At 40.3% G+C, this 17,652-nt stretch overlaps 1 protein-coding gene across 1 annotated transcript in view; it reads right to left on the bottom strand.

Annotated features, from left to right (window-relative positions):
• Positions 1 to 17,652, bottom strand: part of CORIN (corin, serine peptidase) — a 315,814-nt gene that overhangs the window by 242,380 nt on the left and 55,782 nt on the right. Inside the window, exon 3 of the mRNA XM_077814583.1 lies at positions 11,688 to 12,140. Coding sequence (XP_077670709.1) covers positions 11,688 to 12,140 — 453 coding nt within the window. The remainder of the gene's footprint in view (positions 1 to 11,687; positions 12,141 to 17,652) is intronic.

Here is a 17,652-nt window from a genome sequence, read left to right as displayed (position 1 = left end):
CACCAGTCTGGTCCCCAAGTTTTCTGGTTTCCCGCAGTCTGTGGCTGTAGCAGCTCCTGGCCTGGAGCCTCCCACAAGCATGTTCTCCCCGTGGTGGTCAGCCTAGAATGAGCTGGGCTCTTTTATACTGAGGCAGCAGTTGGAGCATGGCCAACCCAGTCTGAGGGGTGGGACTTCCACCACCCATAATGTAGAGTGAACTCTCTCTTGTCCAGTGTGGGGTATGCACACCTCATCACAGTTTGATTTATGGTAGTATCCCTGCTCCTCGTCAGAGACTTTGACATGAAGGGTGCAAAATGGCAGAAGGTTTTGTGCCACTCAAGTCAGTAAGAGAGGAGCTTGTTTTAAAAGTGCTGCAGACCACATGCCATCTTGTTTCCTTTTATGGGCTATGACAGAAACATTGTCTAGTAAGACTCATTTCGCACAAAGTGAGCTAGTGTTCTTAGGCCATATCAGACTGCTCTGAGCTCCAACAAGTAGATGCTGTATTATAATCTCTCTTTTGGGACCATGTTTACTGGAGCAGGGTCAACTGTGTTCACCATCCTCTCAGACTGGCATATATTGCAAGGACCATCTAGTCTAGCTTTGCTGATTGAGTACCACATTATTAATCTGTCCTTTTCTGGACACTATTTCAGAGAGCTAGATGCAGCCTGTGGGATCTCTACCCTCATTGATCGTGGAGATATGGATAAGCCTTGAATGTGATCGGAACTACTGCAGCATGCACATACACAAAACTGGCATCCCTAAAATTAATTTGAGATTGAATGGTCACTTCTGTTTCCCTCTTATGTCCCTTATACTATCCCAATTCCACTGATGTTCCATGGAGATGAATACCTTATGCCTGATGGTATCTATTATTTATCTGGTGGTGAAGGTAGAGTTCAGTGAATATTTAACTTTATACTCCAATTATTATAAATCTGTAATTCTCCAAAACCTTTATTGACCTCAGGATGTTCATTTCCATGTTGCCTCTTGACAGGACCATGATCAGCTGATTGTCTAAAAAGGGTATATATGTTTCTCTTCCTGTCTGAAGGTTGCTACTGTGACCAGTAGAACTCTGGTAAAGACTCTGCCTCTGTGGATAGTCCAAATAGGAAAGATTGGTACTGTAAAAGTGTTGCCAGTCATAAGCAAAGTAAAGAGACTGTCTATGGCAACAGTTACCACTGTCCAAGCCACCACCACCCCTGAAACCAGGAGTGGGGCCACAGCTCGTGAGAGGGAATGTGGACAGGAGTAAGGGGGCCGGGACTAGGGGCTAAGGCTGGATGCGGGAGTGGAGCCGCAGCCAGGATGCAGTGTAGGCTGTCACTCAGGCCCACAGCCAGGTGCAGGTCCACTCCTTGCCTTCCTCCCAGCCTCGGCCCCAGGCCAGGAACAGAGCCGTGTCCAGTGGCCGACACTGGGGGCTGGTGCAGGGCTGGGAGATGTGCTGAGGCTGGGGATAGGGCCAGGCACAAGGCCGGGAGCCAGGGATGCAGCTGGGAGCGGGACCAGGACTGGAGCAGAATGGGGGTGGAGAAAGGCTGCGTGGCACTCCCTTCCTGCCATAGGTCACATATCTTGCTTGGAGAAAAGTTGCGAAGCAGCACCTTGTTAAAATTTGGGGAGCACATCACAAAGGCAGACACTCAGACGACTCAGTTTTTATGTGCAGAGTTGGTGCAGTATCGTTATATGTGAGTAGGTCCTTCAGATACTTGGTATGGGTATGTTCCTTGAAGACTAGAATTATTTTGTATTCATATTTTAGTTCAGGGCTGAGGTTTTATGCCTAATTTTTTTTTTTGTTCTTTTATATGTTGTGAGCAGATGATCTGTTAAATCTCATCTTTCCTCAAACTGATCCTGAGATTGGCTGATTTGAGCTGTAATTTGTTCCATACCTTGTATTTCATCTAGCCACAGCCTAATTTTACAAGTCTTTAGTGTGCCATATATGGGGATACATTTCCAAGAAATAAATTATAAGATTCATTTCATTCTGTGTTTTTCTGAAGGAGCTGGGGGTCTATTTCCAGCACCACAGAAAGCTGGATTGAGTGTTGAAGGTATTTTTAAAGCTGTTGCATGAGAAATTAAACTTTTTAATTACAAATATGTTTGCTGAAGAAGAGACACAGATACTCAAATGCAATGCCTTACGGATATGTTTCCAATAAATTAAAATGAGGACTGGGTTATATTAATACAATTTAATTATTTAATGTATACATAAGAACATAAGAATGGCCACACTGGGTCAGACCAAAGATCCATCCAGCCCAGTATCCTGTCTACCGACAGTGGCCAATGCCAGGTTCACTCCCTCTGGGGCATCTAACAGAGGCTAGGGACACCATTCCTTAACCATCCTGGCTAATAGCCATTAATGGACTTAACCTCCATGAATTTATCCAGTTCTCTTTTAAACCCTGTTATAGTCCTAGCCTTCACAACCTCCTTAGGCAAGGAGTTCCACAGGTTGACTGTGTGCTGAGTGAAGAAGAACTTCCTTTTATTTGTTTTAATAATTTCATTTGGTGGCCCCTAGTTCTTATATTATGGGAACAAGTAAATAATTTTTCCTTATTCACTTTCTCCATACCACTCATGATTTTATATACCTCTATCATATCCCCCCTTAGTCTCCTCTTTTCCAAGATAAAAAGTCCTAGCCTCTTTAATCTCTCCTCATATGGGACCCGTTCCAAAACTCTAATCCTTTTAGTTGCCCTTTTCTGAACCTTTTCTAATGCCAGTATATCTTTTTTGAGATGAGGGGACCACATCTGTCCGCAGTATTCAAGATGTGGGCGTACCATGGATTTATATAAGGGCAATAAGATATTCTCCATTTTATTCTCTATCCCTTTTTCAATGATTCCTACCATCCCATTTGCTTTTTTGACTGCCGCTGCATACTGCGTGGACGTCTTCAGAGAACTATCCACGATGACTTCAAGATCTTTCTCCTGATTAGCTGTAGCTAAATTAGCCCCCATCATATTGTATGTATAGTTGGGGTTATTTTTTCCAATGTGCATTACTTTACATTTATCCACATTAAATTTCATTTGCCATTTTGTTGCCCAATCACTTAGTTTTGTGAGATCTTTTTGAAATTCTTCACAGTCTGCTTTGGTCTTAACTATCTTGAACAGTTTAGTATCATCTGCAAACTTTGCCACTTCACTGTTTACCCCTTTCTCCAGATCATTTATGAATAAGTTGAATGTGTTTTCATATTTTTATAGTCGGAATAACAAAGACAAATATTTTGTTAACAACATAAAGATTCAGAGTAGAGACATAAAGGCTACAAGTAGGGAAGGAGTGAGCTGTCTAAACAGAGTCTTGTTGGATTCCCAGTTACCAGGGGTTGGTCACCATTTACCAGTAGCCAAGGGTACTTTTTATAATTATGTCTTGGAGGATGTCATGACCTCTCTTTTGGGACGCACCCTTACCACTGTAATTCATGCCATCCTTACCTCCAAACAACTCTAATGTAATGTGCTCTACCTGGGATGGTACCTTAAATCTATTCAGAAACTAAATCTACGGCAGAATGCAGCAGCCTGCTTGGGAACTGGAGCACTGCAAGTACATTCAGCCTGGATGTTGTAATCTGCAATGCCTCCTTTGGCTTTTTCAGGAGAAATTTAGGATCCTAGTATTGATCTACAAACTCCTAAATGGCCTGAGGTTCACCAATCATCACCCTCCCTGGGCCATAATTCCACAACTGAATTCTGTAGAAGCACTCAATCTGGACCTCCACTGAACAAAAAACAAGAGGAGGTTGCTAACAGAAGTTTCTATGAAAGACCTTTTCCTTTGGAACATTCTTCCCACTGGCCCACAATACTGTAGCCCAGATCTGTTGATCTTCAGGGCAAATGTTGTGATGCTGCTGCTGACTTTCTTTTACATACTTTACATTGTACTTCTAGGGTGATATTTTCAAAAGTGCTCAGTGGTGGCCTACTCTCCTCTGAATGAGCCTATGGTAAAACTCTCCTTGACTTCAGCAGGAGTAGAGTTTTCACCAACCCTGATTACTTTTGAAAATCTCACCCTTAATTATCAGAGGCATCTACAGTGTAAAATAATTACCCTTTCAATTGTATAAATATAAATAAAATACAATAAATAAAATAAAAACAAACTGCAATGTCCAATACTTCCCAGGAAGGAGAGGGATTGGAAAAAATAACTTAATCTCATTCAAGATAGGATTTATTAGATAACATCTCCTTTTATAAGCCATTGTAAATGTAAAATTAAAATCTCACATAACACACTGTTGTTATGTGCACAACAATATGCAAGCATATTTGACAGGTTCACACTAAGGTCCTGATCCTGCAAGCTCATTCATGCAAACTGACCCCTCTGCCCACATGAAGCCCCAATGGAGTCAATGGGGCTCTGTGCAGGCATAGCAATTAAGAGGTTAGCAAACATATTAGTTTGCAAGATTGGGGATTAAATCTCTTGCAAATGTTTTGCAGGATAGGACACGCTGTTCTTTCTATTTTGTCACCTTATGCTTTAATATAAAGAGAGACGCGCATAACTGTTTTGATCAGTTTCTATAAGGATCATTTACTGTTTAGAATATATCTATATTAATAGCGGATTTCAAACTTAAAATGTGATTATGATGAAAAAAGTGGCAATTGGAAAACAATATTTTCTCACTCGAAAGACCTGTGTGTATTCTGGATCTTATCTATTCACTGACAAAAAACATTTAATATTTATCACTCGTTAGTACCACAGAGCCAATTCAGTTCTGTGGGATAGTGTGTTGGGCTGTCTTCTGGGTCTCATATCAACAACAGGAATTGTTAATTAAAGTTCTATTTGCAGAATATTTATTATTGGTGATGTGCAAGCCAAAGAGAATACAGCTTGGCTTTCAGACTTTGAGGAACTGGCAGTTAGGAAAACCTTCTTTTTACATGTATATTGAGTAGATTTAATCTGGATGTCACTGAGAAACAATAAATATGAAAAATTTTACACAGTCACTTTTCAGAGTAGAGCCACACTTAAATTGTGCAAATAATTTGCAGGCTGGAGGTTTGTAAACCTCGAGGAGTTTGGAGTGAAGTAGTTGAAGTATGAGCATTCAAACAGAAAGTCTTTTTATTTCTTTAATGTCATTTGTCTAAAGAGTAGAGACAGCTTTCCTCAGTCTTGGCTTTTTTAGATCTTTCCATGTTACTTATGCAGATTACAGCAAACATATATTCCCATAAAATCAGGCCAAGACTGCTTTCAGTACATCTAAGGAGGCCCCCATATTATATGTTATGCATTTATTCAGACATGAAAATTCTAATTATCCCATATCCCAAGACAAAGAATTTTTTATTTTATAAGAAAATAGAACCATTAATTTTTTCGTTTTTATCAATCATCATGACAAAGTTCACGTAAATAGATTTTGTGCTTGGGCTACTAAATTTTCATGATAATTTTGCAAGGCTCAGTTTATTAGATATTCAAGCTTCAGCTGCTATGGCTAATTTATCATCACCTCAAATTTCCTGTTCCCAAATTATTCTTATTTACAATGTATTTACTTTTTATTTTGTTCTTGGACTTCAAAAGTTTTCAGTGAGAAAAGAAAAAAATGTTAGAAACAGCAAGAGATTCAGATTGAAAGACATGACCTGTCTTTGCTGTTTACATGAGAATATTGTACTCTCCAAATACTTCTATGCAACATGACAGTAGTTATGAACCATAAATTGATGTATCAATACTAAGACTTCAGGCTTTGTGACTGATATTCTGGATTCTACCTTGGTACCAGCGGCGTATTAACGCCTAGGCTGACAAGGCCTAGGCCTAGGGCGGCAAATTTATAATAGCAGCCAGAGGCTGCTTTCCCCGGCGCCGGTTCGCACCCTCCGTCCCAACTCCACCCATTCCCCGCCCCCTCGCTGCTCCTATTGGTCCCCTTCCCCAAATCCCCGCCCCGGCTTCGCCTCCTCTCCTTAGCAAGCCTCGTTCCCCCCTCTTCTCCCTCCTTCACGAAGCTGCTTCACGCACAAGCACTGGCAGGGAGCGGAGAGAAGCAGGACCCGGCGGCGCGGTCAGGGGAGGAGGCAGAGGTGGATCAGAGGTGAGCGGGGGAGGGGGGACAGCAATTATTTCAGGGCCTAGGGGTGGCAAAATCTTTAATCTGCCACTGCTTGGTACATTAATGATGAGTCTATGTCCACATCCTACTTTACTGGATGTGCTATAATCTACAGTGGATCATGCAAAAGCATGAAGTAGACCAAGTCTTATTGTAAGTCACAAATATCCAATTGCCAGAAGCAGACACTAGCTAATAAAGCCAAGGCATACATCTAGTAAACTGGTATAAAGGCCAAAAAAATAAGCATACAACCGGACAACCCTAATCTACCTGGTACTCTAGCACAATAGCCACAAATACTCTTTACTGAAACAAACAGATAATTCATTTTACCTGTGTATTTGAGAGAGAAAGAAAGAATGTGGCAAGTTTGAAAAGGAAATAATACCATTCTCAGCCAATTAATTTACAGTACCACTAGCATTCAGTCCTGCCATTCCTAGGGAGTATTGTGCCACCGTTGGCATATTACTTCATACTTAACCACTTGGCCAGTTGACAGTTTAATATTTTGTTAATGAGCATCTGTTTAAACTATAAGCCACAAAATGTAAAAATGTACAACATATGCACAAGGAGGAACATTGATTGGCTCAAGGCTGAAAAGGACTTCTGTTCTTTACATAAAAATTGGTGTTAAGGTGCTACATCTATAATTCTAAATACACACAGATGTCATATAAAGGCAGGGAAAACAACAGGTACAAAACCAGCTTTGTTCTAACCGGAAAGTCTCCCACTCAGCAGCACAGCACACTGCCAAAAAGCTGAAGAGTGTAGACACATGAGCAAGTGAAAATGTTACTGTGAGGGGGTGTATGCAATTATGTATTCATAATACTACATATAGTATTCATTCCAATGTACATCTGAGTCTGTTAAATATATTGTTCTGAGCATTGTTTCACTACTATTTATTTAGGTAGATGATCATCTAGAAACTAAATAAGCACAATAAGGAGCCATGAGTTAGCACAATAATTGTAGTGAATTAAAGTCACAAGCTTAGTTGGAGGGACAATATATGATGGGACTGATAAACTTACTAAAATTTGTGCCTTGAACGTTGGATATTTATTTATTTTGTATACTTCTAATTGCCTACGAGGGGAAAAAGTGAAAGGTTAGTAAGTCTCTTTTTCCTCTTGAACACAAACTGAAATGAAAGAGAAGGTTGTATTATTATTCCAAACTCTCTGTGAAGTTAACTTATTTGTAAAATGGAGGGCTGATACTTGACTGCCTCCTAACGTAGAAGAACAAGACCTTACTCAATAAGAAAAATTATAAGCATCAGTGAGTAGCAAACTATGATTTTGCTCTATGTTAAATTAGAAGCTGCTATGTTTGAAGTTTGTTTTTGGTTTGTTTGTTTTGTTGCTAAACTGTCAATAATGGCATTTGTAAGAAATATCTCATTCCAAATCTGTAATGGCCCAGTATATTTCTATGCTTTTGATCAGTGCAGAGACATAGTAGCAAAATAAAGTAAATCAGTAAAATGACCCATAGGATGCAAGTGTGGGCATGCACATGTGTGTTTTCAATTGTGGGAAGAGAAGACTAGCAATTGGAGAACATATTACATCCAGAAAGTAATCAGGATCTCAGACAGTGTGTTACAGAAGCTCTGTGTCCTTCAGATTACCTGTGAAACAACCTGTTGAGCTTCTCCAGCCCTGAAGAACGGGCTGACAGCCAGTAGAGCCTCTGCCCTCACAGAACTAACAAAGAGAAAAAAGACTGATACTTGTGCTGAACTCTGAAGTGAACTAGAAAAGGAGTACTTGTGGCACCTTATCATGCTCAAATAAATTGGTTAGTCTCTAAGGTGCCACAAGTACTCCTTTTCTTTTTGCGAATACAGACTAACACGGCTGTTATTCTGAAATCTGAAGTGCCCTCTGCAATACACCCAGGGCCCTCTGCAATAAGAGAGGCCCATATCCTGATGACAGCTGCCTACAGATTTTTTCCCCCTTGCTTTTCCTTCATACCTTTATTTAACCCTGTTAGCTGACTGTGGGCTGTTTTGTTGTTTCACCTTGGAGCCTGAGAGGGGAAGAAACAGCCAAGAGGTCTTGGAAAGAGGGTTGAGAGCCAGCCCACTAGAACAGGGGCAGGCAAACTTTTTGGTCCAAGGCCACATCTGAGTTTGGAAATTGTATGGCGGGCCATGAATGCTCACAAATTTGGGGTTGGGGTGTGGGAGGGGGTGAGGGCTCTGGCTGGGGGTGCGGGCGCTGGGGTGGGGCTAGGGATGAGGGGTTTGGAGTACAGGAGGGTTCTCCAGGCTCGGACTGAGGGGTTCAGAGGGCAGGAGAGGGATCAGGGCTGGAGCAGGGGGTTGGGGCGTGGAAGGGGGACGGGGTGCAGGCTCTGGGCGGTGCTTACCTCAAGCAGCTCCCAAAAGCAGCGGCATGTCCCCTTTCCAGCTCCTACGCGGAGGCACAACCAGGCAGCTCTGCGCGCTGCCCCATCTGTAGGCGCTGCCCCTGCAGCTCCCAGAAGCAGCGTCATGTTCCCCTCTCCGACTCCTACACGGAGGCATGGCCAGGCAGCTTTGCATGCTGCCCCATCTGCAGTCACCGCCCCTTCAGCTCCCACTGGCCGTGGTTCCCAGCTAATCGGAGCTGTGGGGATGGTGCTTGGGGCAAAGAGGCAGCATGCAGAGCCACCTGGCTGCCCTTACATGTAGGAGCCGAAGGAAGGACATGCTACTGTTTCCGGGAGCCACGGCACATGTGGAGCAGGGCAAGCCCCCAACCCCGCTCCCCGGCAAGAGCTTGAGGGCTGGTTTAAAATAGCAGATGGGCCAAATGTGGCCCGTAGTTTGCCCACCCTTGCACTAGAAAGACACACCTCTATACACCTACTGGAGTAGGAGTAATTGGACTCACACATATGTGCTCCCCACTTAGTTCCTAAAGGAGGAGCTCTACCACAGATTCGTGACACAACCACTGTCCATACAACAGAAAAGAATCTGCATCATCTCCTCTCTACAGCAAGTTAGCCCTGGGAAAAGTTAAGCAAATAGGCCACAAGAATGATTTGTGAGTGACAGTTGTGACAGATATGACAATTTCCTACAATATCCTTGAGAAACCTTCTTGAATTAAGTTTAAGTATCTTTGGGGTCCATTGTTCTAAGTGCAAAGGTTATGTACTATTGTGACTTGGGATTGATGTAACCTCTCTAGGGGGGTAGATGTGATGTAAAGCCTGGATGATCAAAAGACTATAGTGAACAATTTGCTAGTCTGTTTGCCATGAATAGAATGGATTTGAGGGACAATATGTGTGAAGTGGATTTGCTGGGAAATACCTAAGGAGAGGTTAATGCAAATTCCCAAACTCTTTATGCAAGAATTGTGCCTTTTGAAGCTATGCCTTGAGGAGAGGGTCTTTGTCTGCTGATCACCTGTAATATGAGACCAAAATCAAAGGCCCAAGCACTATAAAGCAAATGGTTGCTCTGGTCCTGAATCTGAGACATTTATGAAATTATGACCATGGGGAAAACCCCAGTTGTGCATTTTGAAGGACTGACACCAACCAGAGCCAGAGGCTGAAGCTGGGGTGACCCGCATGTAGGTTCTTTTATTGTTTTAATAAGTTTTCTCTACAATGCTTTCACCTCAAGAATAAGTGTGTTTGATTATAAAGAGCTACGTGCTCACTTGTAACTGCTGACAGTTACAGCTGTTCATAGCCCTGGGAAAGAAAGCAAAGTTTAGACTCTGTCCCATTTACTCTGGCTTGATGGAGACATCACAGTGTAGGCAGGGAACTGTGCAGGCTGCCAAAAACCCGGTCAGGAGAGAGAAAGATGCTGATCTCCACCCAAGAGAGGTGACAGGTCCAGGTGGTCTAGATAATACTTAGTCCTATCATGAGTGCAGAGGACTGGACTAGATGATCTCTTGAGGTCCCTTCCAGTCCTATGATTCTATGAGAGCAGAGGAGCCAGGAGCCTAGAGTGGGTGCCCTTGGTGGACCACGAAGGGGGAAATATAGGTGCATTTGCTCTGAACTGTGACAACAGTGTGTAATATATTCCTAAAACTTACTCAAGAAGAAAAATAAGAGCTCCCAGCCATCCACCCCTTTCCATAGGAGAGGTTACTACAACCATCTTTTTCAGAAGCTTTCCCTGTTTTTATGTCATTGTAGGAGGAAAAGGGAAATAGGATTTGAAAATGTCTCTTTGGATTTAGCAAGGGTTTATCCTCTGTTGTGCTGAAGAAGAGAAAAGCAGATAAAGGAGCCCTCAGTGCTGAAGATATAAATTGTATCTCACATGAAAATTTTACACTAAAGGTTTTCTGATGTGACATTCTAAAATCACATCAGCTCAGCTTGAATAATACAACAATGATTAAAAATTTCAGATAAATCAGTATCGGATGTTACTGCTTAACGAGCCACAATGCCTGGCACCAGAGTACGGTACACATCATTCTCCTCAAAATAACCAGTAGTATAGATCTTTCTGAAGCAGTTACAACCATGAGACACTGTCTCTCTATTCCCACTACAGAAGTTCTCAAAAATACCATGGCATTACTAAAAGACTGCCATTCTCACATCATTCTGGTTACCATTTCATCTCTGATGAAATATGATAGCTGATTTATTCCAGTTCTGTGAAGATACCTTTGTGGTATCAGGTGATCAATAGCAAGGCAGTGGTATCAAAGTAAAAGGAAGCATTCAATGTCAGTTTAATACTGTACCACTGTGTTTTAGAAAACTATGCAGAAATGATACCTTGCAGTCCCTCCCCTAACCCGCCAAACTCTGCTAATAAAATTACCATAATGTTACGGTATTGCACCAGTAGCTGCTGTCATAATGGTAAAACCTGACCATCATATCTTCAATATTATTTTTTGTTGTTTATTTCTTTAGAGTCCCCACAAATGTGATAGGTTCTTTACAAATACATATTCTATTAGCTTCAAATTGAGCAGGTATTTGTCCAATAAGATACGAAAAAATGTAACCTTAACATTAGGGCCCCCATTCTGCACTGTGCCTAATTTTAAGCATGTGAGTAGGCCTATTGACTTCAATGCAACTACTCATGCACTTAAAGTTAAACATGTTTTTAATCCATCTTACTGAATGGGGGCCTAAACTGACTTTCAAAATCACTGAAGTATGAAAGAACTCAGTCTAAAACACGGGGTTAAAATCTGCAATAACTCACTTTCAGACAAGATAAACATGCATAGTTGTCACAATATGCAATATGTAACCAACCAAACAGCAGTCTCAGTAAGAGTTACTTAACCATAAAGGAGGTTCATGTCTCTTCCTCATCAGGGCTGACTATGTATTCTGATAAATTGATTCCTTAAGATACAGAACCTGCATGTTGAAAACTATCTAGAACTGACTTCTATTCCTGAGAATTCATGGGTTTGGAAAGTATTCCAATCACAATACCACCTGTATATTTTTTGTACTTTTTGTGTCATAATTAGTTATAGAGTCAAATAAAATATCATCTTACTTTTTTTCAGATTCATTTCTTGTACAGCAGCTGGATGGATAGAACTTAACGTAGGTAGAGAGGATATCCTGTCTGTGATCTTGATGGATGTATCTGTGGACCAAAGAGTTTTCTCCTCTGTACTGGAAAATGACCATGTATTGTCTTCAGGGGCTCTGGTCAAAATACCAACATCTGTAGTCGTGGGGTTAAGTGGTGGGGCTGGTGTAATAGGAGCCAAGGAATCTTCCTGTAAGCCCTGCCTGAACATACTTAAGTTTTTGTGCATTTGATCAACATGAGATAAAGGACTTTGGGTCCAGGATGATGGCAGCATTTTGAGATCCACAGTGGGAACCACATCCGAACCATTTTCAACAATATTTGGAAAAGGAATGTCAGATGTTCGAATGTTGCCACCAGCAGCTAGAAGTTCACTCCCATTTGAATAAAAACATGTTTTTTCTAATATACCTGGAAGAGAAAAAAAAAATGTTCAACACTTACAATCAACACACTCACCAGGATTATTAGGAAGGACAGAAATTTGACCCAATAGTTTTTGAAGGCTAATACTACTTCTAACACACTAATTGTTAAAATAATGTTGTGACACTGCACCCCATATCCTTCACAGTGATATTATGATAATATGATTGTGACATAATTATAATGTATTTTATGCAAGATCAGTCATGTGAGGGGTCATTGGAAAAGTTATGATTTGCTGACTATGATTATCCTATTTGTATGCATGTATCACTTTTGTATCTGAAGTCATGAATATTGACTATGTATCTGTATTTTCAAATGTAGTTACACCTGGATAACGCCCACTAGACAAGATGTTTTCAGTCTAGATAGTGAGTGGGGAAGGGCCCATTCAGGGCAATGGGCCATTAGGGAAAAAAAATAGACCTTAGGAGAAGCTTATTTCCCATCTTGGGTGCCTTTCTGAGAACGCTACAGGCAGCCTCCGAGTAACAGCTGCTATGACCCTACAAGGACATGTGATGAGACCACATGTCTCTGGACTCCGTCTGGGGATGTCAGTATTTTTCCACAGACTGGTCTGGAAACAAAGCTTTGCAAAAGCTATATAAGGCAAGGAGTGACATCATCTGGTCTGTGTTCTTCACTCCTCATACAAGACGACTCCTGGAAACACCTGAGAAACAAAGACTGAACTGGGGGAAGTGCTGGACCCAGGGTAAAGTGATTTTTAGCCTGTGCATGAAACATCTGGGGATTCCAAACTGTTAAGCAAGTGCAGCTTGCCCCTTAAGAATCTGCAGTCTGCTTGTATCATCTCTTAGGGTGAGACTCTGCTATTCATATCCAATCTATTTAGTATATCAAGCTTAGTTTGCATTTTTTGTTTATTTGCCAAGTAATCTGCTTTGATCTGTTTGCTATCACCTACAATCACTTAAAATCTTTTGTAGTTAATAAACTTGTTTTTGCTTTATCTAAACCAGTGCGTTGGAGTGAAGTGTGTGGGAATCATAACTCAGGGGCAAAGGTTGTTGCATATTCCTCTCCACCTTGAGGGACAGAGCTTACGCTGTACAGTTTTTTTATGAGCTTATGCTGTACAGTTCCCTGTGCAGCACAAGACAGCATAATTTTGAGTTTACACTCCAGAGGAGATGCGTGCCTAAGAAGTTGGGAGTTGCCTTAGCTGTAGCCTTCCTATGCAGAGCTTGTCAGAGAGCATGCATGTAACTGCAGCTGGGTGTGTCCCTACCTGTATGTATGCTGGCGAAAGTGCAGGCTGGAGGGCTTTGCAGCTTGTCACAGCAGTACGGTGTGAGAGGGAGCCCAGGCTGGTGGGTCAGGGGGCTCAGGCTGGTGGGCCAGTTCCAGGTGGCACCCCAGGGGGAACCCATCAGAAATGTATTTTTACTTTTTAAAAGTTTCATAGGTCAGATAGAATAGAACTAAAACCAGAATTTTCAAAAGGGCCACCAAGTAAAATAAAGCCGCAGCCAAATAAAAGCCACAATAAATATATTAATTCATCACCCAACACAAATAAGTAGTCCTCACAAAACACAAACTAAAAACATTTTGGCCTTATCCAGAATGAAGTCACTGGGCTTTTACTTTTTTTTTTTTTTAAACTGTGGATTAGAATGGGAGCAGATGTGATGTATACTTGTTCTAGGGCATCATTTTATTAACAAGACTAGAAATAATTTTCTTTCCATTGCATCACTACTAGTCTACAAATTGCCAGCTGTATCTTTAGAAGGATACTTTACAGCTTCAAATAAGATATTTTAAACATAGTAACATTTAAAATGGAAAGTAGACATTGTTTTCTATGTATAGCATGATGCAATTTAAAGTTAAATACTAAAAAATAGATTCAAGAATTATTTAGCTTCCTACTCTGGTGCTTAAGAAGATTTCTTTAAAATATATTTATATCTAGATTTCTAGACAATTGATGTACTGTATTTTATTGGTTTAGAGTAAAACAAACATATATTGGGTTTATCTGTATGTTTTTTGACACTTACAAATTATTACTAGATCATAAATCAAAATAAATATACAGCTGCTTCCTAGCTTAACGTTGTGATAACTCAGAAGATGACATGGTTCTATATGCTTCAGAAAATTCAGCCCAAATGATAAAATAGTCTGTGCTTAACCATAGCTGTTTATAAAGGTATTTAATTTGTTGTAGAACATGATGAAGACATATGAATTACATATAGGAATAATTAACTTGCTGAAAATTATTACATTTAAAAATGGGTATGGGCACATTTATCTAATAGCTTTGTTATTTGATCAGGAGTTATATTTAAGGGCTATTTACACAGTGGATAAAAAGCACTATTCTGTACTGTAGTATATGAACTATATGGTAAATAGGAATTATTTTTGCTTCTAGTTAATCATTTAAGGGAGTATAATGACATAAATTTACTTGTAACAGCTAGACAGATAGATATATTCCATTACAAATAATTAAAAGGGAGTTCCTCAGCACATAAACCATTTCATCAGCTGTTCTTAAACACCCCACAAGTAGAGATCAGTATTATTAATAGCCAACCCTGTTGACTTTTCACCAAATGCTGGAATGTGAGAACACCCAATAGCAAATGTTAAGCTGAAATCTTAATTGTATACAGTTGCTTTTATTGTTCAGGTATGCTACAATTGCTAGGACTGCACTGCCTTTCTGAACACAGACCACCACTCTTTCTTGCTTTGAACTTCCCAAGTTCAAAATGTTTCTACCTCAATAAAGAAAAGCGAGCATGTAATAGCTATGTTTAAGGCTACTGGAACTTGACAGGATTCTACCCCTATCATGAGCTTAAACACTTTCTGGTGTGCATTATTATATAAACAGAAAAGTAAATGCAAAGAATGACTTTTCCTTGAGGGACTAAACATAAATACACCACCACTCTTCTTAATCAACATCTAAAGCAAAAGTGTGGCTTGCTTTAGCCAGGTTAAGATGGGAAGAAGAAACAACCCACAATCTGCAGAGAGCACAAAGATGGCTTAAAACTACTGTAGGCATAAGTTGACCCTAACTCTGAGTCAACTGTAAAAAGTATATAAATGTTCATAAATATCACAATAACCTAGAGGGCACACACACCCCTGATCAAGTTGGCAAGAGAAAATGGGACAAATGCCCATTTTTGCCAAAAAAGGCAGAACGGCTAGGACAAGGCTTAAGAAAGGGACTGTCCAAACCAAAACGGAACATATGGTCACCCTAACTTTGGGGGGAGAAAACAGAAAACAGTATGGAGGCTACTAAGACAAGTGTCAGCCTTATGACTGCCATCACCACTGTCTCCTGGGACTCTGGGCCTTTGTCAGCCTAATCCTGAGATGTCCTGACCAGACCAGGCCACAAAGTGGCACCCAATTGACACTGTCACCTCTGCTGCCTCTAGTTGAATCCCAAACACAACCTGAGATGACATGGGATCAGACTTTAACAGCTCCAGCTCATCTCAACTAATTTCATCTCTTTTACCCAAAAAGAGTTATTACCATCTTCAATACCATCTAAAAAATACAGTCAAGCACAGGGTTTTTTCCCCTCTAAAATTCTCTCCAACTAAAAGGAAAAAAATATTGTTAAAATGAAAGCTTAATTTAATGCTTTAAATTTCAAATATTTTAACTGTATTTCCCTCTTTTCTTTATCTTTAAGAAGAAGTTAAAAGGGTTTTTAATAGTGTATTTGCTAAATAGTACTAGGCAGGCTAACGTCTCCATATACTAAACCTCAGAGACCTTATTTAATACAATTTAATTTTAGACAGCAACAAAGTTACCTTAATACCTTTAGCCTATATATTACATCTAAATTAATACAACTCTCTCCACCCCACTCTCTCAGCCCTTTAAAAGTCCTTAGAATAAAATAAATCTTTCAAAGAAGGTAGAAAGGTAGCAAAGAAGGGAAACTAAGAGGCTGGTGTCACTGTGGAGGCAGAGCTATGGCTTTTGGGATATTACCATACTTTCAAACCTTTGGGCATATGCTAAATTTGACCTTAAATTTGAATTTCATAGGTTTCTAGCAGTTGTTTGGTTTTGGTTTTGTATAACTCCAGTGTTCTTATAAGGATTTTAATCCCTAAATTACAGCTACATACCCTTAAACTTTAACCTAATTTTAACAGAAATGGTTTTTTATCTGGGAACAACGTTCCAGAAAGTCTAGTGGAACCAGTTAATTTCAAGGCTCATAAGAAAAGAGCACAATCCCAGATCCTCAAAAGTATTTAGGCACCTAACTCCCACTGATTAGAGATTCCTTGAGGAGCTCCACCATGAGGCTTTAAAACAATATTTTATATATCTCCAAGGTACTTAGAGCTGGGTCTCTGCAACGTCTTAAACAATACACTACAACATGCATTATATAAAAAAGATACACTATGGATTTCATTCATTTACATATGTGTATTGTATCAAAATACTCTGCAGACATGTGTCTGCATATATAGATATATATAGTAAATCATAACTGCGGCCAAATATCAAAGTTAATAAACGTATCTGTTTTGGATTTGTGTCTCAAACTACATTTGGAGATGACCAGATGATGGAAGCATATAGCACACTGGCAATCAGTATGTTCAGTATAAAAATGAGAGATATGCGCTAAGCTCATTCAGTTCAGAGCAATACCATGCCAACGATACCATGCCAAACTTTACTGATCATTTTCCAGTTGTTATTTGCTAGTGGAAAATTAATATTTTATTTAAAGATGTGCAACAGACAGTGATGAGATCTAAAAAAAGATTCACATACTCTAAGCTAGAAGCCAAACAAAGAGGATTAAATGGCAATTTTGGCTGTGTGTAGTGAGGGTGACTTCTAGGCCATTCCTACAGCAGGAAAGGTCAGGCTAGTCTAAAAATGTGATCAAACAAAGCAAAGAGCCTAATGAAGAGTATGTAACAGATCAAACAGTTAGAGAGAGAACAAAATATTGGTTTATGATTGGTTAAAAATATTTCTGTAATTAGTTAGCAAATATCTACTGGTACCTCCTCAGCAGGCTCAGCCCGAGGCTCGTCCTATTGCAGATACTGAAACATATAGGGTTGGAGGTGGAAGGCAATTTGAATACCGGACTTTGATGTTTTGACAATTTGTGGTGGGAGAGTAGGTGTTGGTCAATCCTGCCAGGACAGGCAAACCACTGGATATCACAGCTCATTCTAGTCCTTATCTCAACCAGGAACTGACCCAGCACTGGGCCCTTTGAAATGAGTAGATAACAGTAATATGCTTAGTGCTTAATTTGGGATATACACTGAGATCACTCATAAACTAAAGCAATCGCAGAATGCAGTGGCTGGTTTACTACTCAGGAGTTTCTTATCAGGAGCACATTACAATTGTCCAAGACCTGCACTCTCTGCAAACAGGCTTCTAGGGTGCATTCAAGGTGTTTGTTATAAGCCTGTAAAGCCCTAAATAG

The sequence above is a fragment of the Eretmochelys imbricata genome, chromosome 4 (genome assembly GCF_965152235.1).
Source record: "Eretmochelys imbricata isolate rEreImb1 chromosome 4, rEreImb1.hap1, whole genome shotgun sequence".
NCBI classification, from domain to species: domain Eukaryota; kingdom Metazoa; phylum Chordata; order Testudines; family Cheloniidae; genus Eretmochelys; species Eretmochelys imbricata.
The sequence above is the reverse complement of the archived record's forward strand: the minus strand, read 5'-3'. Positions and strand labels throughout refer to the sequence as shown.